The sequence below is a fragment of the Notamacropus eugenii genome, chromosome 1 (genome assembly GCF_028372415.1).
Source record: "Notamacropus eugenii isolate mMacEug1 chromosome 1, mMacEug1.pri_v2, whole genome shotgun sequence".
In the NCBI taxonomy this organism is placed as follows: domain Eukaryota; kingdom Metazoa; phylum Chordata; class Mammalia; order Diprotodontia; family Macropodidae; genus Notamacropus; species Notamacropus eugenii.
In genome coordinates, this window is record NC_092872.1 from 28,418,566 (window position 1) to 28,439,895 (window position 21,330).

The 21,330-nt window shown below is 38.1% G+C and overlaps 1 protein-coding gene across 7 annotated transcripts in view; it reads left to right on the plus strand.

Annotated features, from left to right (window-relative positions):
• The window catches only part of FREM1 (FRAS1 related extracellular matrix 1), a 168,609-nt gene that overhangs the window by 106,239 nt on the left and 41,040 nt on the right, over positions 1-21,330 (plus strand). For 3 of the 7 annotated variants that reach the window (XR_011977447.1, XM_072656165.1, XM_072656156.1), the window contains exons 24-25: positions 7,228-7,492; positions 17,631-18,045. Coding sequence is in view for 6 of the 7 variants with exons in the window: in XM_072656165.1 (XP_072512266.1) it covers positions 7,228-7,492; positions 17,631-18,045 (680 nt within the window). In the remaining variant the exon portion in view is untranslated. Of the gene's footprint in view, positions 1-7,227; positions 7,493-17,577; positions 18,046-21,330 lie in introns of those variants that run through there. The other 4 variants (XM_072656175.1, XM_072656185.1, XM_072656220.1 and 1 more) reach the window with 4 other exon arrangements.

Sequence of the window (21,330 nt, forward strand, 5' to 3'; positions counted from 1 at the left end):
GAATTGATTTTCCTGCTTTCAATATCTTCCCCTCTTTAATCAGTCCTGCATAACGTTGAGTTATCTTTGTAATGAACATTTCTGTTTCTCCTCTACTGAAAATCCTTCAGTGACTCCCCCATAGAATAAATCATAAATTCCTTATCTGAGGTTCAAGGCCCTAAACAACCTAATTCCACCCTATCTTTCATTCCTTCCTTCAGATTACTCTTCCCATGTTCTTATTTTCTTGCTGAAGTACTCTCCATTCTCCATTATCATCCTGTTCTCTCCTATCTCTATGTTTTTGTCATTAGGTTTCTTTGGTTTCTATTCCCTTTGTTTTGCTTAGGGTTAGCCCAAATGATGGACATGAGTGTTATTCTTCAGAAAGAAAAAAAAGAAATACAATCTGTACAATTAATACCTGAGCCATCAAAAAATAGCAGTCAATCAATCAGTAGATATTTATTAAGTACCTACTATGTGCCAGGTGTTATGCTGAGTGCATTGAATTTCAGAGCTGAAAGTGACCTTATCAGTCATCTAGCCCTCACTTGTGTGTTCATCCTTCATTGCCAAAGAAGACCACGCCATCAGAGAAATGATGACATGACTTGCACTTGACTTTGTTTTGAATGAGGGAGGGCTGTGCAGGTCATCAGCCTCACTTCTCCAGAGCCATCTGAATCGAATGACCAGATATGCATCAGGATGACTGGAGATGACCCATGATGAGGCAGTTGGGGTTAAGTGACTTGCCCAAGGTCACACAGTGAGTGTCAAGTATCTGAGGTGAGATTTGAACTCAGGTCCTCCTGACTCCTGCACTGATGCTTTATACGCTAGCTACCCCCCAGCCCTCATTTAACAATTAGGAAGGAGGTGAAGTTACATTTTTTAGGTTACACAGTGGTAAAGCTGGGATTCATATCCAACTGTCCAGAACTCCAGATCAGTTCTTATTTCTAGAGGTTAATGGCTCCTTGAGTAGACATGGTTATCTTTTCTCTCAGCCTTCCCTCACTCAAAACAAAATCAAGTGCAAGTCATGTCATCATTTCTCCACTGGCATGGTCTTCTTCAGCAACAAAGGACGAACACACACACACACACACACACACACATCTTTTCTCTCTGAGTTTTCACGATAGTACTATCTCCTGGCTCTCCTGCTGCCTCTGTAGTCAGTCAATTTTCAATTTTCTTAGCTGGAAATATCCTCAATATCACACCCTCTTGTTGTGATTGTGCCCCAAGACTCTGTCCTGCCCCTCCTTATCATCTGTGTCAAGTGACTATAGAACTATATATCCAGTCCTAGTCATTCTCCTGAGCTTTAGTATCGCATCATCTATTGCCTTTTGGATATTTCAAAATGGATGTCCTTGAGACATCTCTCACTCATTATGTATAAAATAGAACTTATCAAATTCATTCCTCTCTTAAACTTTGCTATTTCTATGAAATAAGTCACCATTCTCCCAAGTCTCCCAGGTTCATAACAGTGGGATTATCCACCACTCATCATTTTCCCTCATCCCACATATCCACTCATTTACAAATCTTGCCATTTCCTTCTCTTCCAACAACTCTCACATCGGATCTCCTCCGCTACTGACATAGCCATCACCTAATTCAGGCCTTCATTTCTTCTCATCCAGTCTTTTGCAATAGTCTCCTAATTGATCTCCTTGCGTAGGGTTTTTTCTCAATCTAATCTATACTTCACATAGCTACCAAAATGATTTTCCTTAAACGTAAAACTGAACCACGTCACTCCCCTACTCAATAAACTCTACCTGATCCATACTTCCTATCTTGGCTTTTATAACTTGTCTCACCCTGGCACACTTCTATCTTTCTAGCCTCAGTGTGCATTACTTCCTTCCCCACAGTCTGCTCCTTGCACATGGCCCTTCATCTCTTATCTCCATGCCTTTGTACTAATCATTCCATATGTCTTTCTTCCCCATCTTTAGGTTATAGAATTTATCACTTTCTTCGGGAAGCAACTCAAATACCACCTTCAATGTATGGACTTTCCTGATGCCCCAGATGCTACTACCTTTCTTTTATAACTACCTTATATTTAACTAACTCATTTTTACTTTCTGTTTACTTTCTATATTTTTATTCTGTTTGTACTTTCATTTTGTGTTATATATTTTGAATATGCTGTCTTCCATTCCTTCTCCTCCTCCAGAGGATTGCAACTCATTAGGAATAGGGTCTTTTTATTTTTTAAAAAATATTTGTATCCAGCACTTGACACTTAGTAGTAACTTAATAAATAACTATTTATTGACACAACGGGCAATTTTCTAGAATGCAAATTAAGACCAGAGAAGGGAGCAGAAAATAGCTCATGCAACCAAAAAGGATATCCTATAATGTTTACAGTTCAAAGAAGCACATTCACTGTACTCAGAAGGGAGCATATCAGGACTTCTTTATTCATATTCTATAAACAATTCAAATAAGCTTCTGGAGGTCAGAGACTGTTCCATTTTTGTCTTTGTTTGCCTAGTATCCATCATAGTATTGGGTACATACTAGATGCTTAAGCCAAAAGAACCAGGCATGTCAATCAACACAAAAATACAAATATTTCTTCAAGGTATTCTTAAATTTTTATTCTTTTATTAATAAATTCTTGCCTATTGATTGCTGGAAAACTAGGATACCTGCATTATGGATTATAAACTGCAAACCAGCAGAAAGAAAGGAGGCTGCTAGAGACAGGAAATGGCAACTGAGAGCCTAATTGTGAAGAAAACAGAGAAGCAGACAAAAGAACTCAATAAAAGTCAATCATCTTGTGATCATACAGTCCCAGTATATCTCAGTAGACCCTGAGATATCCCACCATCCATAATAATTGGTGACCTTAATGAAGAGCTTAGTCATCCAAAAAAAGTTTCTGTCATATTCAGTTTCAAAAAGCAGGCATGTTTGTGATCTATTTTAGAATTTTTTATTAAAATGGTTTAAAATTTTAATGGAATACAATTCCATTATCTTGAAAATGCATTTGGTTAGAACAGCTTACTCCTTGGCAGCGCCAGATAAATGGCACATTACCATAAGTCTATTAGCTAATAGTGATCAAGAAAATAAAGCAGACAATGGGGAAAATATACTAAACCTTTTTTGAAAAATATTACGAAATTTATTGATATCAATCACGCCAGCCAATGTAATAATTTCAGAAATGATTACTATAAATGGGATACCTGAATAATGAAACTCTTAACAGTTCTGATTTATACTCATCGTATCCGAAGTGTGTAGCTAGGCAAGAACATTTTGTACTCCATTTTGAATAATTTAACCCCCTACCTATAATAAAACTAATAATTCACATAATTTATACTTCTAACCTTTTTTCTTGGATTTGTCAAGAAACTAAGTGCTCTTTGGGCCTTGGTTTCCTCACTGTAATATGAGTGAATTGGATTAGAGAAACCCCCAAGTTTCATTTTGGCTCTAAATCCTATGATCTGGCTTTGAATCCTGTGACTATGAATTTTAATAAACTCAGTTATTCCCTGATTTATTTGGGTTTTCTATCGCAATGATTTTCAAAAGGAATGAGGCAGATACCAGTTAAACCAAGTGTGCAATATATTATAAAATCAAAGAGAGACCCTCTTTAGTTTCCTATATGAATCAAAATAAGAATTGGTTTTATTAAATATATAAGAGAAGCAGATGACCACAGTTTAACCTAAATTTGATTTCAATTTCCTGGCACCTACAAGACAAAGGAAGATGAGTTGAGTTGAATAGTTTTCCTTTTGGGGGGAAAGGATACTAAGACAACACAGAAGCAAATTACTTTTTTCCTGCAAGACAACTTGCACAGGAATTTTCCATTGTATGTTGGTTATAAGTTAACCTGTGATCTCTGCTTTATCCCCTACCAAACTGTAAGCTCCAGGAGAACAGAGTTTGTATCTTGCCTGAACTTTGTCATTCCCACAGTACCTAGCACAATGCTATGTACACAGCAGACACTAAATAAATGTTTATTGAATGCATGCGTGTGTGCAGGAATGAATCAGATGACTGAAGAATAACATTTTCACTGCAATTTTACAAAAGTTGAAAAGACGGTTCACAGTCTATCATCTTGAGGTCCTTCGCATTTTGGCCACCCTCTTTGGAATGTTCTCCAGATAATCAATACCCTTCATGAAATGAGGCATCCGGAACTAAAAACCACATTCCAGATGTGGTAGCAGAATTGTTGTCTCCCTTATAGTGGACGCCCCTCTTTTAAGGTAGTCAACATCCTATTTGATTTTGTTTTTTTGATCTACTGGGTGACGCTGTTAAAATCTGCCGAGCATTCATACCTGAGAAAACCTTCAGATCTTTTTCGGACGAAATATTAGCTAGCTGTCGTTACCCAGCTTGTTGCTTTGTAAAACCTAATTGTAAGATTCTTCATTTAGGTCTATTAAATTTCATCTTATTCTCTTTTGCCCAGCATTCTAGCCTGTTGAAATCTTTTTGGATTCTAATTCTGGCATCTAGTTATTTTGTCCAAATGGTTTTTAGTAAATCCAATGACAATAATGTCTCTGTTTGGCCTCCATTGATATGCATCCAAATGCTTTCCATCATGTTTCCCTTGACTGGTTCCTGAACTTTCCCACAGAAGTATAACTTTTTAATATGCTCTGAGTGATTTTTACTTAATCAGTTCTTTTTGAATCAAGTATAACCTTCCAGAGTCATATTACAGACATCAACCCCGTCCTACCAGTAAATTTGCCTCCTTGTGTTAGAATCTCTAGTGCATAGAATTTCTAGCACATAGAATTCTAGTGCATAGAATCCTTGAAATAGGGAAGACTTGGGTTCAGATTCCACATCATTCACTTACTGGCTATGTGATTCCAGGCTAGTCATTTAAAATCTTTGAGTCTCAGCTCCTTCAGCTCTAAAATGAGAAATAATAAAAACTCTTACCTTACCTTATTTTGAGAAACCAATGATTGAATGTATAAAAAGTACTTTACAAACATAAAATCACTACATGAGTATCTATTATTAATCCATACTTTATATATTATATTAATATTTCATTTATCTGTACTTTGTGCATCAATTCCTGGGGCCAAGAGTTTTACTTTCTCAGATTTGGTGTCCTATGAATTTATTGGTGTCTATACTGCTATTCGTCCTATTACATTATTTTCTCTATGGTATCTAGATTAATTTATATATATATATATATACACAGATATGAATATATATCTGTGTGTAAGCTTTCTGTTCTTTCCATCCTTTTCAGTTTAAAATAATCTTTTTTGATTAGATTTTCAAGACTCTCGATAAATGCACTTTGCCAGATCTTACTTGATGTGCTCCTTTCCAACCAAGGGCCCCTCAGTTCTACATTTTAAGCTGTGATCAAGAAATCTAAATCCCATTCTCAGGCACCGCCTTCTTTATCAGCTGTTTGCTTCACTATTTCAGGCTTAGGGGATGGAATAAGTTAATGCAACAGAGTTGATAGAGCGCAGCATAAGACCAGATTTTGGAGAGTAGTTTAATGTAGTTTAAGTAGTTTTAAACAGTTTGTGTTTAATGTATAATATGTCAATAGTATGAAATAAGCTGAACTGATAGCCTGGAGTCAAATTATAATGGATGTTGGATGCGAGAATCCGGAATTTGTACTTTATTTCCTAAACAACATGGAGCTACTAAAGGATTTTCAGGAGTCTAGTGACATGATCAGAGGAAGGCGTTCAGATGATTACTTGGGCAATAGTGTGAAATATAAGGACAGGAAGACCAATAGAGAGGCTATTCACATTAGTCTAGATATTTAGAGGCAAAAATGAACACCTGAATTAAGATGATTGATGTCAAAGTGAAAAGAAGAGAAAATAAATTCGAGACATTGTGAAGACAGAATCAAAAGAATTTGTCTTTTGACAGATTGACAATTTGACAAATTGACTATATAGAGACTTGGAGAGGTGGAATGGAAGAGGAAATAATCAAGGATAACACCAAAGTTATGAACCTGGGTGACTGGGAGGATAGTGGTACCATCAACTAAAATAGAAGAATTGAGTGGAAGACAGTCTACCAGGAGGAGAAGAAAAGGGGTTCAGTCTGGGGCATGTTCAGTTTAAAGTGCTGGCCAGACATCTAGGGAACAATCTCCAGAAGGCAGTTAGAGGACTTGAAGTCTTAGAGGTGTCTTGTGGGGAGACAGAGACATGGGAGTTTTCTCCATACTCATAATACTTGACACTGTGAGGTAAGATACAATGACCTAAGGAAAGAGTGAACAAGCAAGTACAGTGCTATCAAAACCAAGAAAGAAGAATGAATGTATAGATGGTGTCTTAGCCTTGGCAAGAAGAAGGTCTAACTTTCTTTTGAAACTAGAGGGAAGGGATAGATGGTGGATGTGGCTACTGAAAAGTTTAGAGGAGTGCAGAGAGGAGAACTGATAGAATTCTTGTTGCGATGACCTTAACCTTCTCAGTAGAAGGCAAAGTTGCTTACTGAGAATAGGGGATGAAAGAGAACATCGACTGTATAGTATTTAACAAAGGCAAATGTAGTAAAGCATACCTGTTGAGTATAAATAAGCTATGCAAACATAAGAACAAGCATGTCTTGAGTACTCTGTCCTTCCAGAGGTACAGATGGAGGGTGCAGGGAAGGGGTTTACAAGTCATCTCTCCAGATAACAATGTAAAGCACAATACCAGACTGAATAAATAGGGGTAACTCTAATGCATTATACTCAGCACTAGCTATATCCTAGACTATCATGCCCAGTTTTGATCTTCATAATGGAAATAAAGGATACGTAAGCCTTGGAGAACATAACTTGCCTGATCCAGGACTCTGTTCTTGTAATGTTGAAAGAAAAAACAAAACTATACAAAAGGTGAACCAACTTCTCTTTCACTCAGACAAGCCCTCATGTCAGAGAAATGTTTTGAGAACTTTTTTCTTTATGAATGGTTTTGCAATTCTCAAATCTCTTGCTGCTCATTCTCATCCTTCTTAGAACTCATGTTGAGTCTCTGCCAATCCACTTTATAGCCCTACAGAATACAGGTTTGACTTGATGCTCCAACCCCAAGATTATTTAATTCTTTGTAAGAAAAAAGTGTTTCATGCCTAAGATCCTTTGAAAATGCACAGATCCTATGTTTGAGAGTTTTAAAATAAGAGTTCTTAACCAGGGTCTCTTTTACATTGCAGGTGATATTGTGGTCTTTACCAAACCACTGGCAATGTCTAAAGGGGACAGAGGTTTCTTGACCACCTCTACCCTTTTAGCTACTGATGGAACGGATAAGGCAGAAGAGCTTCTTTTTGTAATCACCTCCCCACCTCAGTATGGCCAGATGGAATATGTCAGCTATCCAGGAGTCCCCATCACAAGCTTCAACCAGATGGATATTGCAGGTCAGAAAGTCTGCTATGTACACAAAAGCAAGGCAGCTGTTTCCAATGACATGTTCAGGTGAGTCCCACTGAAGCCTTACTATCTATTCCCTAGAGTGACAGGATAAGACAAAATATTTTTGAGGTCCTTTCTCAGGCAGCTAGGAATGGAGGCACCTAGCTGAAATCAACTAGGTACCATAGTGGATAGAGTGCTGAGCCTAGAATCTAGAAGATGTGAGTTCAAATCCAGCCTCAGACACTTACTAGGTATATAATTCCGGACAAATCATTTAAACTCTGTCTCAGTTGCCTCAACCATAAAATGGGGGTAATAATAGCACCTACTTGTCAGAGCTGTTTGAGGATCAAATGAGATAATATTTGTAAAGTGCCTAGCACTGAGCTTGGCATATAGTAGGTCCTTAATAAAACCTTCCTTGCTTTCTTGTTCCCTTCCTTCTGAAGTTCAGAGGCTATTACAGTAATCCAAGAGTGGGGAAAGACGATAGGTTATCTAAAGTAGGATTGTGACAGCGTGTGGAGAGAAGCGGGTAGGTACAAGAGATGTAGAAATTGATAGAACTTCCACATGTATTGGATATAGGGGATGAGACAGAAGGCAGAGGCAAAGATGAGGTTTTGATCTTTGGTGACGAGGAGGACTGCAGTGTCAAAAACAGGAAGACTGAAATGTAGAGAAAGGATGATGAGTTTTGAGCATGCTAAGTTTGAGGTGCTTGTGGGGCATTCAGTTAGATGTGAAATGAATTAAGGGGGAAAAAGATTAAATCTGGACATGAAGATTAGGGACTCATCTGCATGGAGGCAATAATTTGAACCCATAGAAGTAGATGAAAAGGAGAAAATAAAGAGGTAGAAGAGAAAGTCTAGGACACCTATGCTTAGAACATAGGAGAAAGATGAACTAGCAAAAGAAACCAAGAAAGAGTAGTCAGACAAGTAGGAGAAGAATCAGGAGAGCAGCATTTTCTGGAGAAAGGCGATCATTTTTATCACAAACTTTATTGTTTAGAAACTTCATACATGTGTTTAGAGGTTATCTTTTGGTCACTGGAAAAACTTTGAGAAGTGAACTCCCTAGAGTCTTGGATTCCTCATCCTTAAAATAAAGGGGCTGGGACTAGATGACCCTTCTCTAGGGTTCTGGCTCCAGCTCTACAACCAAATGTTATCTAGTAACTTTCTCTTGCTTGTGTTGTTGAGATTTCATTGGAACAGATTTCCCCAAGGCATTTATAGATGGTTTAAAGTGGTTTTTTAAAGTGTTTTTAATTAACCTGAGAAATGGATTAACTAATAGACATTACTTCTGACTCTTGGCCTGACCTAATGTAAACAAAGGAAATAGAATTCTTGGTTTCATGGAAACTTTTCTTTTGTTACTTATGTAATCAGAGTTTTAAATATTTCATCCAGGGGTGTTAGCAATCACATCTCTTTCACAGCTGGCACATGAACTCGAGGTGTTCAATGACACCTGCTTTGATGCTCTCAACTGGGAGGAATCAGGGGTCTGGTCTGATGACTAGAGTGGGTATTCCCTCCACCTGTGCAAATTGAAACCCCTTTACACAGCATGACGTAAGGAGGGCAAGAATTGATTCTGGAGTCAGAGAACCCGGAATCACATCTTCCCTTTGAGATCACATCTTGCCCTTCATTCAAGCTTGTCTGCATAAGCTTGGATAAATCATTTTCCTTCCCTCAACTTTAGTTTCCTCATTTGTTTGAAAAATAAAAAGGAAAGGTTAGAATAAGATGCTGCTGAGGTCCCCTGAAGGTCCAGACCTTCTCACATGGTACAATTAATGTGCTGATCTTTCTGTAAATTGTCCAACGTGCTGGAGGCCCTACTTTATTTCATTTTGATTTTCAAAATTTTGTGAATATCCGTGTGGCACACGGGCGATCCATCTGTTATAGCTCACATGGCTTTAGTCATGTCCTTGATGATGTAATTTACGCTTTTTCTGATATTTTACATCCCCTGTATAAAGCCCTTCTCTCCTTGCCTCCACCTTTCAAGATGCCTTTTTATTCCCCTTTGGGTCACCTACAACTTTGATTCTTCTGACATTGTGGCACTGCATGAATCCAAGTCATATAAAATTGCCAGGACAAGACTGGTGTTAAGTTATAATAGGATTTCGTGAAACACTTAATTAACAGTAATTTTGTTCAGTACTTGAGAATATGAAAGGACTTTGGGGTGGGGATGATTTGGGCCGCCATGCTTTTTTTTTAAAGGAAGTTTGAAGTGGTACTTTGTGTTTTTTCTCTTGATAAATTCCCCCCTAACAAGCAGAGATAAAAGCATTAGATTGGTCTTGCTCGTTAAAACAAAACAAAAAAACAGACTGTAGCATCTAAGCATCTGAAGGCATCGCTCAAAATTTCCAAGATCAATCTCTTGAATTTGCTTCCTTTGTTCACATTCTTGTCTTTTGATCCATTTAATCCTGCCTTCCCCACCCTCCCCCCCAGTCCAGTCCAGAGAGCAGCCTTGAAAAGGAAAAGAAAGTCACAAAAGTGTAGCCTGAGGGGTCTGCCCAGGCTGAAGAAAGAGGACTAACCACACTCCTTTGTTGGCGATGGTGGCTGATGTTTCTAAACTGATTGAATGTATCCTCAGCTTTAGAGTTTCTCTCTTTAACACCAGCTGGTAGAGCCACCCCCTCCTGCTGCCTCTCTGGGTCATTGCCCATGTTGAAAAGTGAAGCAAAGGTGTTAATTAGACAGCGTTAAATTATAAGAATGGTGAAAAGTTCAAAGCCTGGCAAAATAGTCATTGCCTATACCATAAATCGTTAATGAATTCCCCTGCTACTTGCTGCCTGGTGTGACTTTTGGGTGAGTCACGGAAACTTTCTGGGCCTCAGTTTCCTCATCTGTAAAATGAAAACTTTAAACTAGATGATCTTGAAGGCACATTCCAACTTTTAAAATCTAGGATGCTGTGATCCTATAAACTCAAGCAAATTAACTGGGGAAGGTGGGGAGTAGAATATTTTAAAACTAACATTACTGCTTTTAAGTTGGTGTAATTATTCAAGCTATACTAACAAAAGAATTGCCTAGTAGGCGTTTATAGGAGTCTCGCTATAATTAATAGAGAAAATGATCTTGAGTTAGCAAATTTATTGTTTGTATGTAAGTTCTGAAGTGATGGAAAATGTGAGGGGGAGGGAAAGAGGTTTAGGGTAGTTTAAACAATCCCCCTATACGTTGGTCTACACTATTAAATGGACTCTCCTAAGAAATGGTTTGCTAAGAGAGTGTAGTTCAGGTTAAGCTGTCTGAATGATCATTAGTTCTGGATGGATCAAGTTCACATTAAATAGGCTTTACTCTGAAAGGTTAGCGTATTCAATAATGATGATAAAAATAAGAATAGTTAAATTCACAAAGCATTTTAAAAATTGAAACTTTAAATTTCAAATTAAATTTTAAACCCTCACATAACTCTTACGATCCTCCCACCCACCCTGTGAGACTGATGGCAAGTACTGTTCTCCTCTCTGAGTGTACAAAACTCTGGCTCTGAGATAAGATGATCTGCCTACTGTCCAGCATCTAGTAAGTGGCTGATAGGGGTTCGGAATCCAACGCCTCTGGGTGCTAAGCCAGTATTCTTCCTTCTTATACTAGTTTGTCCTATCTTCTAGCTATAGAGACTGAGAATCAGAGATGAAGTGATTTGCTTACAGTTACACAGCTCGGACATAGCAACTCTGTCTTCAAACAGTCAAAGGTCTTTCTTTCATGAGGAAGAAGGACTCCACTTGGTCTTCTTGACCTCAGAGGGCATAACAATGAGTAATCCCTGAAATAGGGCAGATGTGGCAAAAAGGCAGATTTAAGCTAAGGAAATGCTTCCAACAAAGAGTTTTATTATACTTGAGTAGGATGGATGACTTAGGAAGGAGTAAATTCCTTACTACTAAAGAGGTCTTCAGATAGGGGCTGAATGAGAACTTCCTGGTTTTTTTCTTTTCTTTTTGAACAGGAGTTTTTGTTCTTCTTTGGTTTGGGCTAGGTAGCTTCTGAGATCCCTTTGAACTCTGAGATTCTATATAACGTGACATGGCATGTTATGTTATATATAGTCTGGTCCCATGAAAGGCACCAGAAGAGTTCTGTAATGGAGAAATAGGACAAGTACCTTCGAGAAACAGATCCAGCAACAAGACAAGACTGGAAATGGGATGGGGGGAGATTGGAGGATGGGACCAGAAGTAGGAGTAAAGGGACGAGCAACAGGGACAGTCAGATTATTGAGGCAGTTACCACAAGAGAGGAGATCATCAGTCTAACCTTTACCCCTATGTGGGCTAGAGAGGCAAGATAACCCTATAAGAGATGCTTGGAACTGGAATCTTGATTCCCAGTGGTAGGTACTGAGCTGTGAGCCAAGAAGCAGAGACAACCCCTCCAGGGGAGGCAGTATTAAATGTTTCCCACCCCCAACTTCATGAACATGGCCCTAGAGATGGTGTGGTATAATGGATAGAGCTCCGTACTTGTTGTGTTATAGGAAGTCTTTTCTCAGACACTTGCTAGCTGACAGATCCTAGGCAATCACTTAAACACTCTGGGACTCTTAGTTATAAAAAGAGAGGTTTGGATTCTAAGACCTCTGAAATTTCTTCCAGCTCTGAAGTTAGGATTCTGTGATAACTCCATGCTATCTGTGGCTCTGAATTTACCTCCCTGCCTCTAAAGGAGAGCAATTAGATGTGGCATCTGTCTATGCTTATCCTTCTCTCTGACTCTCAGGTCTGACTTCTTCTGACTATGGTGACAACAGAATTTCACTGGTAATTTTCTATTTTCATTCTTGACTTGTCTGTTAAGGACCCCATGAAATGGACTTTTGATGAGCCCACACTCGGAAATGGTGGGAGTTGACCAATGAATAATAAATACTTTGATGCTTTACTAAGTCATAGGGTTGTAGGAAGAGATGCATATGATGCCTGGACATAAAGATGTCAAAGCACTTTACAAAAGGATATAGCATAGTACATTGGAAAGAGCACAAGATCTGGAGTCAGAGGACCTGTGTTACAATTCTGATTTAACCACTTGTGATTTGGGCAAGTTACTTCTGCCATTTATGGCTCAGTATCTTCTTCTGTAAAATGAAAATTAATGCTGATGAAACATTGAATATATCAGACTTTTTCAATATATTGATTAGCTTTGCTGAACTTTTCCTTTTCTTTAATTAATTCTGGATTAAAAGGGATGGCTGTCTGAAAGGAGGGGGGGAGAAATACATTAAGAAAATGTTACAATTTCTTTTTTTCATTGAATTCAAGTAAATAATTTCTAAGGTCCTTTCCAGTTCTAAACCCTATAGGTCTATAAATTTTGGGCTTAGGGTAGACAAAGAAAGATGAAACCTATATTTAGATTGTATTTTTCAATGAGAAAAGTGATGTATAAAGAATGGACTTATGTGTATGTCAGGGGGTGGAAGCAGGAAAGGTTGGGAGTTGAAAGAGATGATGGAGCAGGGAGGGAGAGAAGGATGTCAGGGAAAGAGGAGAAAGGATAGTTGTCTTGAGAAAAATCTACAAAATTTAAAAGTTAATAATGAACTTTGCATGTTGAAAAAAGTTACTTCTTTAGTTGGCTGAGAAGCCATAAGAACTTTAAGGTATAGGTTTGGTATAAGGGAAAGAATATTGACCTTGGAGTCAGGAGGGTTGGATTCCAATCCCAGCTGCACTCTTTACTACCTGAGTGACCTTGTGCAACTAACTACTCATATAAGTCACTCAGCTGTCTCATCTGTAAAACAAGAGGGCTGAAGAAGAGAGTTCTCTAAGGTGTAACTTTAAAAATTTAAATCAGTCTTCGGAGATTGAGAACACCTCAGAGCAAATAGCTTTCTGCTCATCTTCTCTCAGTTTCTTGATTCTTCTCCCATCATTTTTGCCCAGGATGTAGCATCTGTCTTATAGTCAGAGGCAGTAACAGTTTTATTTTTTCTTAAGTTGGGGAGAGAGAATTAAAATGGAATCGTTTGAAGGAACATCTTCTACGTCTCATTTTGATGTTTGGTTGGTAACCTTACATATTTATAATGGAAGAGTCTAGCATCTGCCCAATATTCATATTTTTAATCTTGTTGTCTCACTAACCCAATAGTGCACCACCATGCTGTTTGTCAAGTGGCACTAAACCAAAGCTGAAAGCCTGTTTTAATGAAAGTATGATGGTGATGCTTTTTAAAAATTAAATATATGCAACTAGTCTAATCACCCAAATTTATGCTTCTTGCTGTTAAAATTTGGCAAGGAATTTGGATGGGTAGAGGATATAAATTCTGTGGCAGAGAGTTTAGGATTTTTTCCCCTCATCTCCTTTTTAGCGTAAGGAATGGCAACATTAATTAAATAGGGGAATTTAATGATCAGATTTTGCCTTCTGCAAAAATATTTTTTTGAGACATAAATTTCTCCTGCATTGTTTGGTGCTGCTGGCCTGGAAGAAAGATTTGGCAGCATGCGCTGGGACAGATGACACCGAGTGATTAGCAACCTGACTGCAGATGCTGGCAGCCGGGCGCTAAAAGAACATGCTAATGTCCTCCATTTTGACATGCGGGCTTTACTCCTTTTTTTTAAGCTGGCACTGTTTATGATTCCATTTTTATCTTCTAAATGCCATGACAGATGGCAGATTCTTCAGCCAATTCCATTGCCAAGGAAATGTAGAAAGCTTGAGCGCTTTACCATGGTAATGGTGATATCAAACCATGCCACAAACCCTAACTAAATCTGAGATTCATCCCCCAGATTTCATGAAAATGATGGTGAGCTTGGCTGCTGACTCTTTCCCTAGGGGGAATAGAGAGAAGGATGAGTAGTGAATGGAAATAAATAAAATGGCCATATAGAAAGAGATGCTGTCTTGATACCAACCAATACATTTTCTGGAGAAAGGAAGATATTTTTTTTTAATCACCTGCTTTGTTACTTTATGAACACTTCATAAATGTGTTTAGAGGTTATTCTTTGGAGTCATTGGGAAACCACTGGGAGATAAAATTGACTGAGACCTCAGGTTTCTCATTCACAAATTAAGGGTCTGGGATTAAATGACCCCTGTCTAGGGTTCTAGCTCCAATCTTGTAATCCTATGATCAGATCTTGGATTGTAACTTCATCTCACTTGCATTATTTTACACTGTAATCCTGAGCAGATTTTCCCCAATATATCTATAGAGACTTAAAGAGGAGGGTTTAAAATTTTTTAAAGTTAATAATAAGTTGACCGTATGTAATACTTTTAACACTTTTAACACCTACCTTGATGTAAGAGAAATAGCATTCTTGGTTCATGGAAACTTTTCACTGTTACTTGTATCATCATGGTTTTATACTTGACCTAGCAATGTTAGTTATCACATCTCTCTCACTGTTGGCACATGAGCTTGAGGTCAGCTCTGACAGCTGCCTTGATGCTCCCAGCTGGGAATACGGTCCTCAGTAAACATATTTCTTACTCATATATGGTCTCTGGCCTGCCTACGCTCGTTCCCATCTGTCTGATGGCAGAATGCCTGTTTACAAGTTGGTCAGACCCTGATCATCAAGCAGTGATGCCAGATAGTGAGAGGAGTTTTAGATGGACAGCCTGTATAACATAGGAAAAAAACCTCAGTGACCTCCAAAAGGTCAGGGATGCACAGAGTAGATTTTAGTGATCCCAGGACTGGCCCTTTCAAGATTTTGTTAGTTATCTTTTTTTGGTTCAAATGCTAACACTTCATTCCCTGCAGCAGAGAGCCCAAGTCAGACTATCAAAATAAACGACATGAAATGGTAGCCTTTGAGTAGAAGGAAATGCATGGAAAATATATTGTTTAATCTTATCAAGCTAACTGGAATGTGTTGAGAATGCCATTATGAAATTGTTTTAGTGACCTCAAATTTTAGCAATAATTGCTAACGTTTATTTAGTGCTTCAAGGTTTGCAAAGCACTTTACACGTATGATCTTATTTGATCCTCACAACAACCCTATGAGGTAAGTACTATTGTTATCACTATTTCACTGATGAAGTAACTGAGGCAGAGATTAAAATGACTTGCCCAGGACCACACAGTTACTAAATATCTGAGGCAAATCTTCTTAACTCCAGGGCCAGCACTTTGTGCAAGCTACAGGCCACTTAAATAAAGGCCCACTTTTTAGCACCAATCTTCTTTTAGGGATGCCTTATGCCCAACTCATGAAATTCCATGGTTTCCCAAGGATCCAGGCTTTCAGGTTACCTAAAGAGCAGCGGAGGGATGCAGAATGCATATTAGGAAGTGGTAACACCTTACTCCCACTAGTAATTGTGTAGGGAAAATGTCATAAAGAATTTTATTAGAGAAATATATGACCAGAAACAAAGGTGGGTTAATCATTAGCAAAATCATGGTATGACTGATGGACCATTCATGTATTCCTTTGATATTCGTTAAGAGATATAGAGAAGATAGGTGATGTCAAAAGAAATAAGAAAGATCCTCAATGAATGTCCCAGAGAGGATTTGTAGAAAGTCATGGGAATGAGGAGTTGCATGGGGTAAGATAGAATGGTTGATCTGTAGTCTCTATGATTTGTGGGATTGCCCACATCAATGAAGTCCTACAAAGGTTGCAGTAATGGTGGCCAGGGTTAGATTCTTTGCCTAGTGTTGGTCTATGGGAGGCTGGCTAAGATGAGAGCTCTGCATATTCCAGCCAGAAAAACTTGTACCTAAGGGAAAATAATCATACAAACCCCAGGGGAATACAGTCAGAGTCGTTGAGTTTGACCAATTAGTTTATAGGTTACTCAGCCAAAAAGGTGAATTCAAAGCAGGGTCCAAGGTTCCAGGAGAGCTAAAAACTGAAATATTATGAAACAAGTACTGAATTTGGAGTCAGAGAACTTGGGTGGGATTGAATTTTGGCTCCGATACCTTACTCCCTGTGTGAGCTTGGACAGATCACTTTCTCCCTCTGAGGCTTTGGTTGAGAGGATTGGACTAACTTCTAAGGTACCTTCTCATTCTAAGTCTATGTAATATGAAGGCATGCTACCCTGGCAGAGGGTTGAGCTGAGATGATTTACAGCAAGCGCTTATAGACTGCTATTTATTTATCTAATCCCAATTCTGTATATATGTGTGTATATGTATATATATATATACATATATATTTGTGTGTGTGTATTTCTCTCTATCTCTGTCTGTCTATCTATTTATCTATCTAAAGAAATCAAGATCAAAGAGGATAAGTGACTTGAACTGAAATCACACAGCCAGTAAACTTTAGAGACAGGATTGGAATATAGGTCTTTAGTCTGCTATGAAATCCTTTCTCCATGTTCTAGACATTTATCAAGTAAGGATTAAACATGGATCTTGCCCACAATGAGTTTATAGATGAATTCAGTTTGATTAGTTTAGATTTTAGATTGGTTAGAATACAGTGGGAACAGTGAATTAGTTAGATTGACTGTTGATTACCTTTCTGGTTTTAGCCCCAACTTGGGTCTATTAGTGGTTTATTAAGAATACCCAGGAGACAAAAAAAATAACAACAAAACACAACCACCCCCCACTCCTACCCTCACTCAGAAGATATGAGTGTGCTTACCTTCCATTCATTTGGTAGAATAGTCTGAAAAGTAGCATGGCCAGAGAAGTTTATATATGAGTCTATGTTCACATGTTCTAAGGAAGTTCAGTTCCATTCCATTCAGTTCAACACACATCTATACATGTTCATTATACCTTCATGTAAATACTTTTCCATGTAGAGCATAGCATCATAGATCTAGAGTTAGATGGGTTCTCAGAGGTCATTTAAGCCTAACCTCCTTATTTTACACATAAGGAAACTGAATGCCAGGAGGTTAGGTGATTTCTCCAAGGTCACATCAGTGGTAAGGGGTCATAGGTGGAATTTAAACTTCCTGACTTAGAATCTTTGATCTTTCCATTGTACCTCAATGAATGAGACCCTTTTGATGGGGCTATTAGTTTAATAGTGAGAAGGCTTCTTTTGAGAAGAAGTCTTTGATTTTTTTTCATTTTAGAGTCACTTCAAGGCAAATACTTCAGTAAAGGTGTGTATTATCATTTCATTCCAGTAGATGGTGAAACAAGCATCCATGCTGAAGGCTACCTTGCCTCTCTTTGCCAGATTCGTCGTGAGCAATGGACTAAGGACAAAGCATGGAGTGTTTGAGATCACGCTGGAGACCATTGACCAAGCCTTGCCTGTGGTGACCAGGAACAAGGGGTTAAGAATAATGGAAAATTCCACGGTGCTCCTCTCTCCAGACATCCTTCAACTTTCTGACCCAGACACTCCAACAGCAAACCTCACCTTCCTCTTGTCTCAGCTCCCCCAGTATGGACAGCTCTATCTTCGGGGGATGGTTCTCACACAGTACAATTTCACACAACAAGAAGTGGACAACATGAGTGTGGCCTACAGGCACCTGGGAGGAAACTCACAGATTGATTGGTTTACCTTTATGGCTACTGACAGGACAAATCGAGGTTTTGTTGTGGATGGAAGAGTGTTGAATGAACCTGTGTCCTTTACTATTCAGGCAAGTATGAAAAGTCTTTGAATCACTTTCTGCTAGATCCATGACTAAATCAATACAAAAAAAAGCTTCCGTCTTATGGTATGATCCAACATAGGAACATAGCCTTGCCTTTTGTTAGTTTTTGGTCTGGTTTCTGAAGAAAACATTTGGTGATTTGAGAGTTATCCATGTAAGAATAATGGATATTTGGGTTTACACCACTCTCAGTTTTGTACTGTGCACAATACACACATAAATGAATGAAAAAATTAAAATGCTTCATATGTGCCAAACAGTGTGCTAAGTGCTCAGATACAAATGGAAAAGGAATGCAATCTCTGATATCAAGGAGTTCACACTCTAATTGGAGAAGACAACATGTAGAGAAGTTATAGAGTAAACGGAAAGATCCAAAGGTCCCAAGGGTACAGCTACAGGATGAATGGCAATGCCTGGGAATCCACAGGATTTATGGCATAGTCTACCAGTACTTAATAACTGTATGATGAATGAATGAATCTAGAGTTTATTATAAATGCAGTTTTTATTTCATTAGTCAAAGAGCAGCAAATATAGTCTGGTTCTCAATTTTATCCATCCCAAGCCTTTGTTAAGATGATGTTCCTATATCACACATCACTCTACATGAAAAAAGATATGCATTATATATATATACATATATATCAGAGTTTCTTTGATGTTCAAGAGGAGAAAACTAGTATATCACCTTCCTTAGTTTGATTTTTCCTTTAGTTTGAATATTTTGAAACTAATCCAATATTTAGATTCAACAAACACATATTAAAAATAAATAAGTCCTGTGCACTGTGGATATAATGATGGAAAACAATCAATCTTTCCCTTAAGGATCATGTAGTCTAATATGGGAACTAGGGTATGGATATAAAGGAGTATGATACAAGGTAGAATGTGATGGGAGTAAAGGACAAATTTGGACAAAGCAGTTTAGTAAAATGTAAGGAGGTAAAAATTGCTTTCATGGGGGAGAAGAGGAAAGAATTTATTTTGTTTAATTCTTGCCTGAGCTCTGGTGTATAAAGAAATTTGATTTGGATAGACAGGAAGAGGGTAAAGACAACTTTGGAGTTCTTATTAGAAGGATTACAAATGAAAGGGGATGAAGGATCATTAAGTAGTATAGAACAGGAATGGAGGAGGTATGATGCAGTTGACATTGTTGATGTGAGGAAAAGCTTTGCTGATTAAGGCCATCTAGAACTGTGGTCTGCTAATGACTCCTCTAAGATACATCATCTCAATCCAAGACACATGGATTCTTCGTTTACCTTAATGATAATTTCAACTTTCAGAATCTGGGAAAACCAAGAAAGGGAAATTCTGTTCTGGATCTCATTCTCACCAACAAGGAAGAAGTGGTTATTATGGTGGAACTGACAGGAAAGTTTGTGAGGAAAGTGACCCTTCATCTTAGAATTTGTGATAGAGAGGAAAAAAGCTAGGAATAGACAGACGTGCATGATAGACTTGGATGTAGGATCTCATGGACTAAAATTCTACAGGGAAAGTCAACCCTATGAATGAGATCCCTTTTAAGAATGATATTCTGAAAACACAAATAAAAATAATTCTATCAAGAAGAGAAAGGGTTATCTAAAGAGAACATATATATATATTCACAGAAAGCTGATTATCAGTTTAGATTTTAAAAAGAAATATACATAAGATGCAAGTGAGGATAGGTAATGGTGGATAAAATAACCCTTAAAAACAGGGGAATGGTCTGAGACTTCTGGAGAATGCTAAAAAGAACAATTTTTTTTTTTTTTTACTTATTTTGGGTTTGGGAAGGGAAGGCAAACTCAAAGAAGGTTAAGAACTTGGTGTGGATAAGATAATGAAATGGATGATGGAGAGGAGGTGGAGGTATTTAATTCTTATTTTGTTAGCTTCCTCTCTCCCCCAGAATCTAAGTCCATATTATTATCCCCCTAAGGCACGTGAAAAAATATTAATAACTCCCCACTTACATGCCTAAGTTCCTGTCTCTCCAAAATTTTTGAGTCTAGTCTACATATGCATCAAGGCATATATGATAAAGGTAGGAGAAGGGAACAGATGGGTTTCCACAAATTATATTCTACAACAGATCACAGTTTCATAGTTATTTAATCGACTGAAAAGAGAGGATATTACAAAATTTCCATTTTGATTATTGTTTACTAAAAAACATTCACGTCAGTAGCACCAATGCTACTTTAAAGGCTCTTCTCTAATATATTATTTGCCATGCATGTTAAAATTATGTGAAATGTAAAAAAAGAGATTTTTAATTAATTGAATGGTGTCCTTCCGGTTGTCAAAGAAGGCATAAAATGGGGCGATGTATACTCACCAAAGGTTTTCTTCATTGTCATGAAGAGTATATAACCAAATGGAAAAGATATTTCCCCAAAATCATGAGATGCTAAGAAACCAGGAAGAAGGTGGTGACTGTCCTATGGGAGTTGAGAATTGAGGAAGGTTTGGGAGAAAAGATGGACTCTATTTTGAATGTGTTGGATTTGAGATGGCTTCAGGCCATCTTATTTGAGGTGTTCAAGAGGTAGTTGGAGGAAAGGTGTTTGCATATCAGAAGTGAGACTAAGGCTGCATATATAAATTTAGGAATCAGCATAGAGATGATAACTGCATCCATGGAAACTGATGAGATCACCAAGTGAAATACTATAGAGCACTGGGAAGAGGGGCCAGGATAGAGATTTAGGAGGTCCCCAGAGTTAGTTGATATGATTTGAATGAAGATCCAACAAAGGAGACTTAAGAAGGATAGGTAGCAAACTCTTATCAGATGCGTACCATGTGCCAGGCATTTTGCTAATTGCTACCTATACAAAAATGAAAAATATTCTCTGTCCTCCAGGAACTCACAGTCTAATAGGGGATACAAAATGAAAACTGGAGCAAGTAGTGTCATAAAAAACTAGTCTGCAGAAAGTATTGAGGAGATGATTAAAGGTTGCAAAGAAGTCAAGAAGGTTGAAGACTAAGTAAGACAAGGCTATTAGATTTGGCAATTAGAGTTCATTGGTAACTTTGGAGAGGGCAGTTTCAAGTAAAAGGTGAAATCAGAAGCCAGGTTGAAGAGAATTAACAAGAGAGTGAGAGGAAGGGAAATGGTGGCACTGTGCGTTGACACCTTCCTCCAGGACAGTAGTCAAGAAGGGGAGATATATAGGAAGAACTAGCAGGGGTGATAGTATCAAATGCAAAATGATGTGTTTGTAGGCAACCACTGCATGTTACAGATTAGGAAACTGAGACCCA